This window comes from Dendropsophus ebraccatus, chromosome 13, assembly GCF_027789765.1.
Source record: "Dendropsophus ebraccatus isolate aDenEbr1 chromosome 13, aDenEbr1.pat, whole genome shotgun sequence".
In the NCBI taxonomy this organism is placed as follows: Eukaryota; Metazoa; Chordata; class Amphibia; order Anura; family Hylidae; genus Dendropsophus; species Dendropsophus ebraccatus.
Window position 1 is genome coordinate 43,551,502 of NC_091466.1, and position 14,067 is coordinate 43,565,568.

At 46.2% G+C, this 14,067-nt stretch overlaps 1 protein-coding gene across 4 annotated transcripts in view; it reads right to left on the reverse strand.

Annotated features, from left to right (window-relative positions):
- The window catches only part of SYNE2 (spectrin repeat containing nuclear envelope protein 2), a 225,701-nt gene that overhangs the window by 151,990 nt on the left and 59,644 nt on the right, over nt 1-14,067 (reverse strand). For 3 of the 4 annotated variants that reach the window (XM_069949164.1, XM_069949163.1, XM_069949161.1), the window contains exons 17-24: nt 6,907-7,053; nt 5,814-5,957; nt 4,023-4,196; nt 3,464-3,622; nt 2,608-2,781; nt 877-1,014; nt 599-757; nt 123-340 (exon numbers count right to left, since the gene is read on the reverse strand). In XM_069949164.1, coding sequence (XP_069805265.1) covers nt 123-340; nt 599-757; nt 877-1,014; nt 2,608-2,781; nt 3,464-3,622; nt 4,023-4,196; nt 5,814-5,957; nt 6,907-7,053 — 1,313 coding nt within the window. The remainder of the gene's footprint in view (nt 1-122; nt 341-598; nt 758-876; nt 1,015-2,607; nt 2,782-3,463; nt 3,623-4,022; nt 4,197-5,813; nt 5,958-6,906; nt 7,054-14,067) is intronic. The other variant, XM_069949162.1, reaches the window with a different exon arrangement.

Genomic DNA, 14,067 nt, shown 5'->3' on the forward strand with positions numbered 1-14,067 from the left:
AATCATCCTGGACCTCAATGTAAAATCTCTAACAAGCCCCTTTACCTACTATATGCTACTAGGGTACAAGTTCGACTCCCACAAATAAGCATCTGATACAGGTCTCTGAATATTTTACTTACTCTCTCTTGTCAATCTGATGTTTTCTTAGAGTAGATTGTAGATGACGGTAAATATCAGCAGCATTTTTTTGCATCTTCTTCTTCTTTTTTGTACATTCGGTGATTATTGCAGTGAATGTTGTAGGACCAGCACCAGTCCTGAGTTGGTCATCCAGAGTCTGCATTGTCTGAAGACACTGGTTGAGTTCTCCTAAACAGCCACAATCTGAGAAGACGACCTGGAAGTGCAGATCAATGAGTCAATATGTGCAGATAAGATGGACTGTACATTTTAACATTCCCCGATTTCTATATGTAAGAGAGCAATACATAAAAAATTGAGCCAAAATACTATGTTAAAACTTCTGTAAAAAAATTAATTCAAGTACTTATTCATATATTGTGCCTGTATTCAACAATTCATGTTCTGGATTTAACATTCAGACTCCCTGCGGTTCTTTTGAACCAAACCTACAACACCATAATATTATGATTACCTCGTGTTCCATGATAAGCTCCTCTATATCCATCGCACCAATTCTATTCTTTTCCCTTGAAATTTGGTTGTCCATTTTCCAAACTAATTCATCAAATTTCTTCTTCCCTAAGTGAATTTTTAATTCACTGACATAGGCCTCCAACTCATCACGGACAATCTGAAAAAGAAAATGGCGGTAAATCAGAAAACGGCAAATACTCTCAAGAGAAATACAAGGAAAACAGATAAAGAATTTTTTGTTTTTTAACATTGTGCAAAATGCAGACTGTTTATTACCTTCCATCTATTTCTGACATCAGCGCTCACTTGTTCCACCAGTGACTTCTCTTTTGTAGAGGATGAAATGTTTTTCATGTGTTCGGTGGCTTTCAGGAAATGTTCCAAGTCTTGGTGCCCAAACTTGCTAAGGGAAGTCTGGCAAGGGGTTAAAAAAATGAGAGACATGGCAATAGGTTCCTTACTACACATAATAAGCAATACACATGGGCTGAAAAAAATAAGCTACAATGGTAATAAATATTAATCGCAAATAAGCTACTTCTGACAATGTAATGTAATAGCAAAATAAACAGGAAAGAGGAGAGAGGAGGGGGATGCAGCTTCAGTCAGGAAATATACTTTGAATATACTGTGACAATATGATCACTGCACAATGTGCACAAAACATTCATTCCATATACATGCATCCTTGTACAACCAGTATGTGTGATCATACCTGGAGATTTATAGTTTATATTTTCACTACTTGGCAAGTGTAAAGCAGATGTCCAACAGCAACTACAGCTTTGCTTTTTCAGGCTAGCTGCCGTATATGAGCACTATCCCACCACAATCTTATGCTCCAAGTCAGAACATGGAAACTTGATTTCCACCACAACGAAAGAGTGAGAATGGATATAAACTACAAGCAACTAATCCACTAGTGTAAAAAAGTTTATCGGGAAAACTTCAGACAATTACTTATCCCAGATCATGACTGTTAGCGGCCTCAGCTTAAGGCTATGTTCCCACTATAGGATCATAGTGGGGGAAGGCGGCTGTCTCATGAACATTATTAGCGGCTGTAAATGTTAAGGTATGTTCACACTGAGGAATACCCGCGGAATTTAAGGCGGATTCCGCGCCAAAATGCACGCAGAATCCGCCCAAAATTCCGCCCGTATAAAATGAACACTGTGAATGTAAATTGGCTTTAATTGGCTTTAATTGGCTTTCTGCTTCTTCGTTCACACTGCAGAATTTCCGCACTGAAAATTCTGTCGCCGGTGTGCTTTCCGCCTTAGGGAATTGACTTGTCAATTCTTAAGGCGGATTCTGCTAGAGGAATCGTATAGAAGTCAATGATGCTTGAATTTTGCTTAAAGGAAGCCTGTCACCCTGGCTGCCGGGGTGAAGCCCGCCCGAACCCCCACTGGAGCCCCTTATACTTACCCCTTCCAAGGCCCCTGCTCCAGTTATTCTCTATGGGCGTTGGACTCATCTCTGGTGAGCGTGCTGACAGGGATTTCTCGGCGGCGGGTCGGGGTCCGGGGACCGGGACTTCAATGAAGGGGTAAGTATAAGGGGGTCGGGCGGGCTTCACCCCGGCAGCTGGGGTGACAGGGTAAAAAAAATTTCTGCTTGAATTCCACTAGCATTCCGCTCGAACTCTGCTCAAATTCTGCTCCTATTATGCCAGAGCAGAAAGGGTGAGGAATTTCAAGCAGAAAACTTTCCTCTTGAATTCCTCGCTGAATACTCGCCTATTCCTCAGTGTGAACATACCCTTACAAGACGACCACCTTCCACGCAATGATCCTGTAGTGGGAACATTGCCTTAATGTGATTTAAAAGAAAATGTTCAGTTTTAATCTACTTCTTTTAGAACAGCTAACAAGTATTGTTGTCTTGTGTAGGCCTAGCACTAAGCAATGAAAATCAGATTTATGCCACTAACATTGTTACAGACTCCTATAAAAAAGCATTCAGACATGAAGTGTTGGAGGCCACACAGAGAATAACACAAACCTCATACTGGGAGATGAACTCTTCTGGGGTTACTTTCTCTCCCAGCAGACTCACTGCTTTTGTTATATAGGTCTCCAGGTTGCCCTTTGAACTCTCAAAGTTCCTCTTTATGTCTTCCTCAGATAAACTTTGTTCTGGGGGGTGCAGGACCAAACTCACACTAGACACGAGATCCTGAAATAGTGGGATGGTCAACGTGAGGATCAACATTTATTGACATCCAAAAATATCACATTCATCAAATCCGTTCTTCTAGGTAGGATCTATATTTTTACTCCCCCAGTAGGACTCCTGCTCTTGTTATTATAAATGTTATGGATTTGTAGAATGTCTACCCCCCCCCCCATGTTCTCGTTCACTGACGGCAAACTGAGATGTCGAAAACAGTATAAAATGAGAAAAGAAGCCACATGAAAAAAAAGGGTTGTCTCATCTCAAAGTTTGAAGCTAACCTGACACCTCAGACTACAATTGATGTTACCAAAAGTTGCAGTAGGTGATGCATTTGCCCTGCAGTATTACATGCTGGCCTTATACATGAATGGCCAGCCATAAAAAGATGACCATGCCAAGTACAAAAAAGCAACAGTCACTATTTGTAAGCAGCTCCTTGCTCTGGTCAATAGAGAGAGTCCCTAGAGGGAATCACTTTCTATGATATCCATATGAACTATTAGGGCATATGGAACAAAAAGTTGTCTCCTAGGTTTGCTTCTCCCCCCCCCCCCCCCCCAAAAAAAAAAAAAAAAAAAACAACCAAAAAAAACAGCTCCCTTTCCTGTCCATTGGCTCAGTCTGGTATTGTAGCTCGGCCCGACAGGGTGATTTATTTTCCACATTTCCGCAGTGACATTACCTGAACTCTTTCACGTGCTCTAACAACATTGTTCCCCCATTCGTCTACGTCAATGCACTGACAATCCTCCTGACTGTGGACAAGTTGTGTAAGTGCTTGCATGTTCACCTCAGCCTTTTCTAGCTGCTCCTGGCAAGAAACCCCATTGTCATAGAAATTCTGAGGAGACAATAGGAGCATTGTGTAAGAATAACATGCTGAAATATTTGCTGGATGATTAATCACATACTAATTATGGCTAGCACCACAAGTGGCACACGTCATGTTAAGCTGAGCACCTCAATGGGCCCCTCGCTCTATTGTCCGCTGTCATGTTGAGCTATGGGGAGCATTAGACACATTTTTCCATTGCTTGAGTAGTGGCAAGCACTAATGGCTGAGAGCACTTGGGTCATGGGTTCAAATCTGGCCAGCAGCATGTATGACATTCTCCTAGAGCCTGCAGTAACTCTGTGTTATAGGTATACAGGCATTGTATTATTGCCCTTTTAGCACTCATACTTTTTTTCTGCTGGATCTTCTACAACCTGAATTGCATCAATTATGATTAATATATTACCTGAATGTCAACACTTGAAGGTTCCTGTGTGTTCTCCTTTTTCTCAAGTTCACTAAGAAGCTGTTCAGCCTTCCCAGACCAGTTGTCCGCAGTTTCAACAACTTTCTCCATTGCTTCAAGTTGACTGAGGACTTCTGAATACATATCCACAGTTCTGGCATCTTCCCCACTCTTCTGTGAGATGACAGCGTTGTAACATAAGAAGAAACTGATCATCTTATTCCTAGTCATCATTAATCTGAGTTCTAAATACAGTGTAAACCACGCCACTATTTCTCCTCCATTACCTAGTGCAATGCTGTTAATAATCCTGGCAACATTGTGTGTTCATTGGGATAGGAATAGTGGTGTGGTTTACACTGGGTCATGCAATTTTATCTAAATTAACTGTCTTGAAATTTGACATTACCAGGCTAAATCAGATCATTTATGACAAGAAAAACAGCTGAGATTAAGCCTGGTAATGCCGATCACAAGGAAAGGCCCGGACAGTCAAAAAAATTTCAGAAACCACATAATTAATGAAAGAAACTCAAGTTTATAAATGTGCATAGACAGCCTGAGGCGAACAAATCTAAAACCACACCTCTTTGCGGTCTACAATGGCTGCATGGTGTTGCCTAAAGACCCAGTAACATTACACACCAATTAGAGAGGCATTTGGATGCATGTGGAAATACAGCTTGTCAGGCTGGGTTCACACTATGTATATTTGAGGCTGTATTTGTGAGGCTGTATAGCAACCAAAACAAGGAGTGGATTGAAAACACAGAAAGGCTATGTTCACATAATGTTGTAATTGAGTGGATGGCCGTCATTTAATGGCAAATATTTGCTGTTATTTTAAAACAACGGCTGTTATATTGAAATAATGGCAGTTATTTACCGTTATATGGCGGCCATCCACTCAATTTCAACATTGTGTGAACAGATCCTTTCTGTGTTTTCAATCCACTCCTGGTTTTGGTTGCTATGAGGACCTGACTTGAGGACCAAATACAGCCTGAAATATACTGTGTGTGAACCCAGCCTTAGGCTATGTTCACACTACGTAAAACACATTGTATGCGCTCCGGCCGGGATCCCATGCGGCGCCGGAAAAAACTGACATGTCAGTTTTCTGCGGCCGGAATTCAGTGAAGCACACAGTGAAGCAAGCGGCTCTGGCCTCACCGGCCGGGATGATCCGGGGTCACGGAACGGCCGGGTGTTCACGTAATGTGAACATAGCCTTAGGCTAGGTTCATACTATGTAAAAACAACGGCCGTACTTCATAACAATGACCACTGTTGTGCAAACAATGGGCGTTATTTCTGAAATGTATTTTATATGAAATACAGTCACTGTTTTTACATAGTGTGAACCTAGCCTCAGGTTGTAACCATGGGGTCGTTTCTTCTCCCAAAATCCTGGCAACAATCCATCAATAGCACATTAACTTAAACAGGTATACACAAAGCACACACATAAGAACTTTGTATTATGCTTAAATAAAAGCATATGCTACATTACATTGGCAAAAAAAATTGTATATTTTCTCGTTTGAAGTAGTTTGGGTTTGCCATAGTATAGCCTAGCCATATAATAGCCTTATAATAATATTCTGCTTTGCATGCAAATAATATAATTGGCACGTGACAAAGGTTTACACAAGTATAATAAGACTACATTATCATTAGAGCTCCATCTGGGCATACGGTCTTCGGGGTTATTGTTTTTCTATACATCTATAAAGCAAACATCACCACACCCATAATAATTTCTAGAAGATAGAGTAGCTGTTGGCTGACCTGTAAACTCTGAATATACAGACTCAATGAGAGAGCAGAGGGATCTAATTGTGGCCTGGAAGCTCCTTCAGTGGAGTCAACACCCAAATCCTCTTCTGCAACACTGCCATTATTGACCTCCTTCTGTTCCTTATACTGCTTCACCTGAAAGACATATGTTTAGATGATGAAAAGAACAATACCTACTGAGTCAGTTATAGTATGACACACCTAAACCTTATTATAATTCCCTATGGCTAATGCTGTACAAAATGGGTGTATATGGTGACAACAGTACTAAATTTGATCCACTTTTAGCATTAGCGTCTTCTTAAAAATTAAGAATTTACCAGGAATGATTCCCAGAAAAACAAACCTATTGTCTTGGCCACTAGGTGTCTCCCTTCTTTGTTGCAATCTGCTGTCCGCTGACTGTTGTTAGGTTATTTCTGTCTCTAGTAATAGAGAGATCCAGGACAAAACACAGGAGGCAGGGGCAGGGGTTAGCTACTGTTATGTAACTACTGTTGTGTGTCCCAGTGCTGCAGTGTAACCAGCCCCCACACCTTCACCCCCAATTGCTGCTGCTTTATACATTTCCACTCACATAGACCTTGGAAAGCAATTCATCAGTAACCCCTTCTCATTTGCCTTTATAGTACTATACAGTGTAAATCATCCCCTATGACCTGCACAGTGCATTTTGACCTGCACTATGTAAAGGCATAGCAGTAACGACAGAGTGGTGGGTTGTTCTTGGCTAGACACCTAAGGGAGAAAGAGCCTGTGTGTGTACTACTGATAAACAGCCCAACTCTGGCCCTGCCCCTTGGAATGGAGCGAATGAGAAATAGCTGTGCACCATGGAGGGGACTCTCATTGGCTCAAAATCACTAAAATCACTCAAAAGGGTTAATCTAATAAAACTATGCAACTTTTTAGAAACTTTTTGAAATGACAGAGCTACACTTTAAGTAGTAGTAAACCAGCCAACATGAAAAAAAAAAAAAATATATATATATATACACATTGTATATATATATATATATATTTATCTCAACCCCATGTTGCTCACTAATTTCTCTTATGCCTATACAGTTTTTGAAAGACATACATAAGTGGTCCATCGATGGTTCAGTGTCTTCAGCTTGTGAGCTATCTTAGATGCTGTTTTCTCATACGTCCTCTCAATGAGGAAGTTGCCGTCATGGTTAAGAGATTTGTGCACAGATTTCCATTTGGACAGAATCTCCATGGGAACCTATATAGGTATGGCAAAAACATTACGTCTTACAAAAACTGTCAGCAAGTATCATTGTTTACACTGCAGATAACACTGTATAGATTTTCTGACTATACATCCTACCATACTATGTGACTGGAGGAAACAATGTTGGGAAGCAGGGCTATGACCTCGCCCATGGTTTAATGGTGACGTACATGTATGCAGACAGATTGGTTTGCCTATTGCAAGGATATAAGGATATAATGTTACAAACCACAGTAATTTACTGTACGCAAAAGCTAGAAGCAGGTCGGCTGTACTAGTCGTCCACGTGGGGCAAAAAATATTGGGAGAATTTATCAAACATGGTTTAAAGTAGAATTGGTGCAGTTGCCCCTAGCAATCAATCAGATTCCAACCTTAAATTTCAAAAGAATCTGTGAGGAATGAAAAGTAGAATCTGATTGGTTGCTAGGGGCAACTGAATCTGTTTCACTTTAGACCAATTTGATAAATCTCCCCCATTGTGTTTGGTTTATAGTACATCAGGCAGAATAGATAGGAACATACTTGTAAGACCACTGTATTCATGAGTAGAGTTCTCCAATTCCTACCATCCATCTCCCCATTGATCGACGGGTGCCATGTGTACAGACAGATATATTACGGGTTGTAGAACAATGCGGACTAGAGAAGGAGATGTTGGGGCTAAGCAGGGGAGGTCTATTATTCTCCATATTGAATGCTGTAAGGTTGTTATGTTTCCTCTTAAAAGTGTTGTCTGGCATTAAGTATTTTTTAACATATTGCTGCTGGTGCATATAAAACAATAACATGCTTACCTCTCTGTGCTCCCCCAGTGTCCTGTTGCTATGTCACCCCCCTCCATGACTGCAGAGCCTCCACTTCCAAGAGTGAGAGCCGGCCCAACCAATCACTGCCCGCAGGGCCGTGGCACCAGTGATTGGCTGAGTGGGCTGTCACTCCCGAGACAAGTTTGTCTTGGAAGTGGAGGTTCTGCAGTCAGCAGGGGACACTTGCTTATTAAAAATGCTTAATGCCAGACAACCCCTTTAAGGAAAGCCACACAGTGGTCTCCTATAAGCCATGATATGCTTTACTGGGAAAAACATATGCAAATCAGCTTGCTGTTTGGTGCCATCTAATGGACCAACTCCATACCTCCCAACCGTCCCGGATTTCGCGGGACAGTCCCGTTTTCGGGGTGCTGTCCCGCGGTCCCGGAACGGCCCCCCGTGTCCCGCAATATATGTGGCCCCAGCGAAAAAAACAATAAACCAGTAACTCACCTGTCCGCCGGTCCCAGCAGCTCCTCTCCCGGCAGAGCGCGCACTCCCGTCATCCTCCGGGGCGGGCAGCGGAGTACAGAGTCACTGACTGTGCGGGAAGTGACCTGCAGCCTCTGTCATGAATCACTTCCGGTACAGTCAGTGACTCTGTACCCCGCTGCCCGCCCCGGAGGATGACGGGAGTGTGCGCTCTGCCGGGAGAGGAGCTGCTGGGACCGGCGGACAGGTGAGTCACTGGTTCATTGTTTTTTCGGTGGGGCCACACAAATGGGGGGATTGGCTACTATATGGGGGGATTGGATAATATGTGGGGCACTATATGGGGGATTGGCTACTATGTGGGGCACTATATGGGGGATTGGCTACTATGTGCGGCACTATATGGGGGATTGGCTACTATGGGGCATATATGGGGGATTGGCTACTATGTGGGGCATATATGCGGGATTGGCTACTATGTGGGGCATATTTGGGGGCATTGGCTACTATGTGGGGCACTCTATGGGGGATTGGCTACTATGTAGGGCACTATATGGAGGGATTGGCTACTATGTGGGGCACTATATGGGGATTGGCTACTATGTGGGGCACTATATGGGGATTGGCTACTATGTGGGGCACTATATGGGGGGATTGGCTACTATGTGGGCATATATGGGGGATTGGCTACTATGTGGGGCACTATATGGGGGCATTGGCTACTATGTGGGGCACTATATGGGGGATTGGATAATATGTGGGGCACTATATGGGGGCATTAGCTACCATGTGGGGCACTATGTGGGGATTGGCTACTATGTGGGGCACTATGTGGGGATTGGTTACTATGTGGGGCACTATGTGGGGATTGGCTACTATGTGGGGCACTATGTGGAGATTGGCTACTATGTGGGCACTATATGGGGGGATTGGCTACTATGTGGGGAACTATATGGGGGGATTGGCTACTATGTGGGGCACTATATGGGGGCATTGGCTACTATGTGGGGCACTATATGGGGGCATTGGATACTATGTGGGGCACTATATGGGGGATTGGATTCTATGTGGGGGATTGGACACTATGTGGGGCACTATGTGGGGGATTGGACACTATGTGGGGCACTATATGGGGGCATTGGATACTATGTGGGGCATATATGGGGGCATTGGATACTATGTGGGGCATATATGGGGGCATTGGATACTATGTGGGGCATATATGGGGGCATTGGATACTATGTGGGGCACTATAATGGGGGATTGGATACTATATAGGGCATTTTTGGGGGGATTGGATACTATATAAGGCACTATTCAGTCAGCAGCATGTGGTGACTGTAGGGGAGTGGCTATGGAGGGTTGCTATGGGGGCGTGGCTATGGAGGTCTGCTATGGGGGCGTGGCTATGGAGGGTCGCTATGGGGGTGTGGCTATGGAGGGTCGCTATGGGGGCGTGGCTATGGGGACCGCGGCGCACATGTCCCTCTTTGCAAAAGTTGGGAGGTATGCAACTCCATTAAGAACTTTGAAATATGACTGGGGATTATTATTATAGCCTTTCTTCCCTCTAGAGCAGTGTTTCTCAACCTGCGGTACGCGTACCCCAGGGGGTACGCGCCGCAGGCTGAGGGGGTACGCCGGGAGGTGGGGGAAAAAAATTGTTTTGGGTGCCGGGACACTGCTATCACCCAGCAGTGTCCCGGCGCCTATCCCCGACGCTGCTCTCACATCCTTCCCCCAGCAGCAGCCTCACCAGTGTTCTGTGGGGTACGGGACTTGTTGAGGCTGCTTGGGGAAGGATGAAGTCGGAGATCACAGACCAGCAGCCTCGCAACTGACTGTCTCTCTGAGGCCCTGCTGGTCCGGCCGCCTGCGGGGGAAGAGCGTGAGGCTGCCGGATCGGGTTGCAGCGTCCAGCCAGGGGATCCAGGAGGATATGCGGCAGCCTGGGGACGAATCCCGAACAGGCTGCCTGATGTGACCCAACGGAGAGGAGAGGAGATACGGCGGCAGGCTGATGTCCCTGCAGGCGGCCGCATCGGCAGGGCCTCAGAGTCAGTCAGTTGCGAGGGGGTAGTGGTGCGCAAGGCTACCCCGCCCGGAGCTCCTGCATTGGAATGTGGATCAGGAGATGGGGCGCCCCCCATGTCCACCCGCCGCGCTTCTCCCCGGTCAAGTAGTGGTTTGTGGACCGGGAGATGGGGCCACCCACGTCCTACGACTGACGCTGCTGCCTGTGGAAGTGGGGTGCCCGATCTCCCGGTCCACAATCCACTGCAGCAGAAGCCCCCGGCGGGGTAACCTGGCGCACCACTACATCATCTCCTCCCTACCCCATCATCTCTCACCCCATCATCTCCTCCCTACCCCCATCATTACCTCTGTTCCCCCTCCACCTCCTCTCTACCCCCATCATCACCTCTCTACCCCATCATCTCCTCCCTACCCCCATCATCTCTCTCACCCCATCATCTCCTCCCTACCCCCATCATCTCCTTCGTACATCCATCATCTCCTTTGTACCCTCTCCACCTCCTCTCTACCCCCATCATCTCTCTCACCCCATCATCTCCTCCCTACCCCCATCATCTCTCTCACCCCATCATCTCCTCCCTACCCCCATCATCTCCTTCGTACATCCATCATCTCCTTTGTACCCTCTCCACCTCCTCTCTACCCCCATCATCACCTCTCTACCCCCATCATCTCCTCTCTCCCCCCTCCACCTCCTCTCTACCCCCATCATCACCTCTCTACCCCATCATCTCCTCCCTACCCCATCATCTCTCACCCCATCATCTCCTCCCTACCCCCATCATCTGCTTCGTACCCCCATCATCTCCTCCATACCCCCATCATCTCCTCTGTACCCTCTCCACCTCCTCTCTACCCCCATGACCATCACCTCTTCTCACCCCTCATCACCCATCACCCCTCTCCTCCTCTCTCTTCCTCTCCCCCATTCACCTCCTCTCCCTTCTTCACCTCCTCTTTCCCCTGTCTTCCTCTCCCCCATCACCTCCTCTCTCCTCTGTCTTCCTCCCCCATTCACCTCCTCTCTCTTCCTCTCCCTTCTTCACCTCCTCTCTCTTCCTCTCCCCCATCACCTCCTCTCTCTTCCTCTCCCCCATCACCTCCTCTCTCTTCCTCTCCCCCTTCACCTCCTCTCTCTTCCTCTCCCCCATTCACCTCCTCTCCCTTCTTCACCTCCTCTCTCCCCTATCTTCCTCTCCCCCATCACCTCCTCTCTCCCGTCTTCCTCCCCATTCACCTCCTCTCTCTTCCTCTCCCTTCTTCACCTCCTCTCTCCCGTCTTCCTCCCCTATTCACCTCCTCTCTCTTCCTCTCCCTTCTTACTATATGGGGGGTCATAGAAGGGGATATTATTTTTAAATGAGGGATCCTAAATATGAGGACAACCCACACACCTACTCACTTTACAGCGCATGACACCAAACAGCAGAATTATTACTGTATGGGAGCCTATAGGTAGGAAAAAGGGAGGGAAGTTAAAAGAAAACTGTGACGCCTAAGATGTTTGGCAGGTTCTCTGGCAAGAGGTAAATTGTAGCTGCGAGAAATCATCATGGTGGTCTGGGCCAGATGGAGAAGCAAAGGAAAAGTGATGTCTGGCTACATGGGGAGGTATCTGGCTATAGAAGGAGGTATCTTAACTACATGGGGAGATGTCTGGCTGCAAGGGGGTAGGTATCTGACTACATAGGGGGACGTATCTGACTACATGGGGGGAGGTATCTGGCTACATAGAGGGAAGTATCTGACTACATGGGGGGAGGTATCTGGCTACATGGGGGGAGGTATCTGGCTATAGAAGGAGGTATCTTAACTACATGGGGAGATGTCTGGCTGCAAGGGGGTAGGTATCCGACTACATAGGGGTAGGTATCTGGCTACATAGTGGGAGGTATCTGACTACATAGAGGGAAGTATCTGACTACATGAGGGGAGGTATCTGGCTACATAGAGGGAAGTATCTGACTACATAGAGGGAAGTATCTGACTACATGAGGGGAGGTATCTGGCTACATGGGGGAGGTATCTAGCTACATGGGGGAAAGTATATGGCTACATGGGGGAGGTATCTGGCTACATGGAGGAGGTATCTGGCTACATGGGGGAAAGTATATGACTACATGGGAGGTATCTGACTACATGGGGGTAGGTATCTGATTACATGGGGAGGTGTCTGGCTACATGGGAAGAGGTATCTTGCTACATAGAGGGATGTATCTGACTACATAGGGGGAGGTATCTGGCTATAGAAGGAGGTATCTTAACTACATGGGGAGATGTCTGGCTGCAAGGGGGTAGGTATCTGGCTACGTAGTGGGAGGTATCTGACTACATAGAGGGAGTTATCTGACTACATGGGGGGAGGTATCTGGCTACATGGGGGAGAGGTATCTGGCTACATGGGGGAGAGGTATCTGGCTACATGGGGGAGAGGTATCTGGCTACATGGGGGAGAGGTATCTGGCTACATTGGGGAGAGGTATCTGGCTACATGGGGGAGAGGTATCTGGCTACATTGGGGAGAGGTATCTGGCTACATTGGGGAGAGGTATCTGGCTACATTGGGGAGAGGTATCTGGCTACATGGGGGAGAGGTATCTGGCTACATTGGGGAGAGGTATCTGGCTACATTGGGGAGAGGTATCTGGCTACATTGGGGAGAGGTATCTGGCTACATTGGGGAGAGGTATCTGGCTACATTGGGGAGAGGTATCTGGCTACATTGGGGAGAGGTATCTGGCTACATAGGGAGATATCTTGCTACATATAAGGAGGTATCTGGCTACATAGGGGAGATATCTGGCTACATAGAAGAAGGCCTCTTGACTACATGGGGGGAGGTATCTGGCTGCAGGGGACATATCCATCTCTGTGGGTTATATCCCACCTGCTTCTCTGGCACCCGGTTCACTGACTGCAGGCTCAGCCAATCAGTGCACTGTCCCACTGTAACCACTGATTGGATGAGCGGGCTGTCAGTGAGCCGAGAGCCAGAGAAGAAGGTGGAAGTACAGGCAGGTAAGCAGGATCTGTTAAGGGCCGACAGCTAATTAGGTAAATAGGCTGTGACTACATTCTCGCAGCAGATTGAAAATCCTCTGTGAGAATGCAGATACATAGGCCATAACAGTGCAGAGTATCGCAGTGGATTTTGCTGCGAAACGTACACGTAAATCTACCCTGGGCAATGTTATTAATGGATGGCTTCCTTGGGGGTACTCGGCTGGAGCATCTCGTCGCATGGGGGTACTTGGCTTGAAAAGGTTGAGAAACACTGCTCTAGAGCTTCTTAGCAAACCATTTGATCAAACAGAATGTTCCATTTCACCACGTTAAGGTGAACCTAAGAAAGATGGTCCCTATACTAGCAATGGCCTCTCTTGGACTATAAGTCTATAAACCATGGCTACCTCCTTTTAGCCGTGCACTCCACCCAGCTTGTGTGAGTTATTTTAAACAGAGTTTTGTTGGATACTGTATGCCCAGTTTATAGACTTATAGTCCGAGAGAGGCCATTGCTTAGTATAGGGACCATCTCTCTGAGGTTCACCTTAACGTGGTGAGATTGGACATTCTGTTTGATCAAATGGTTTGCTAAGAACTTCATTAAAAAAAAAAAATCTTTAGAACAGGTTTTTATTGTGTGTATGATGGAGGAAGGTTGCAAGTTGCTGCATTTTTTCAGTTTTTGTCTGTATGTTATCCATGGCAGCGTACAAACTGA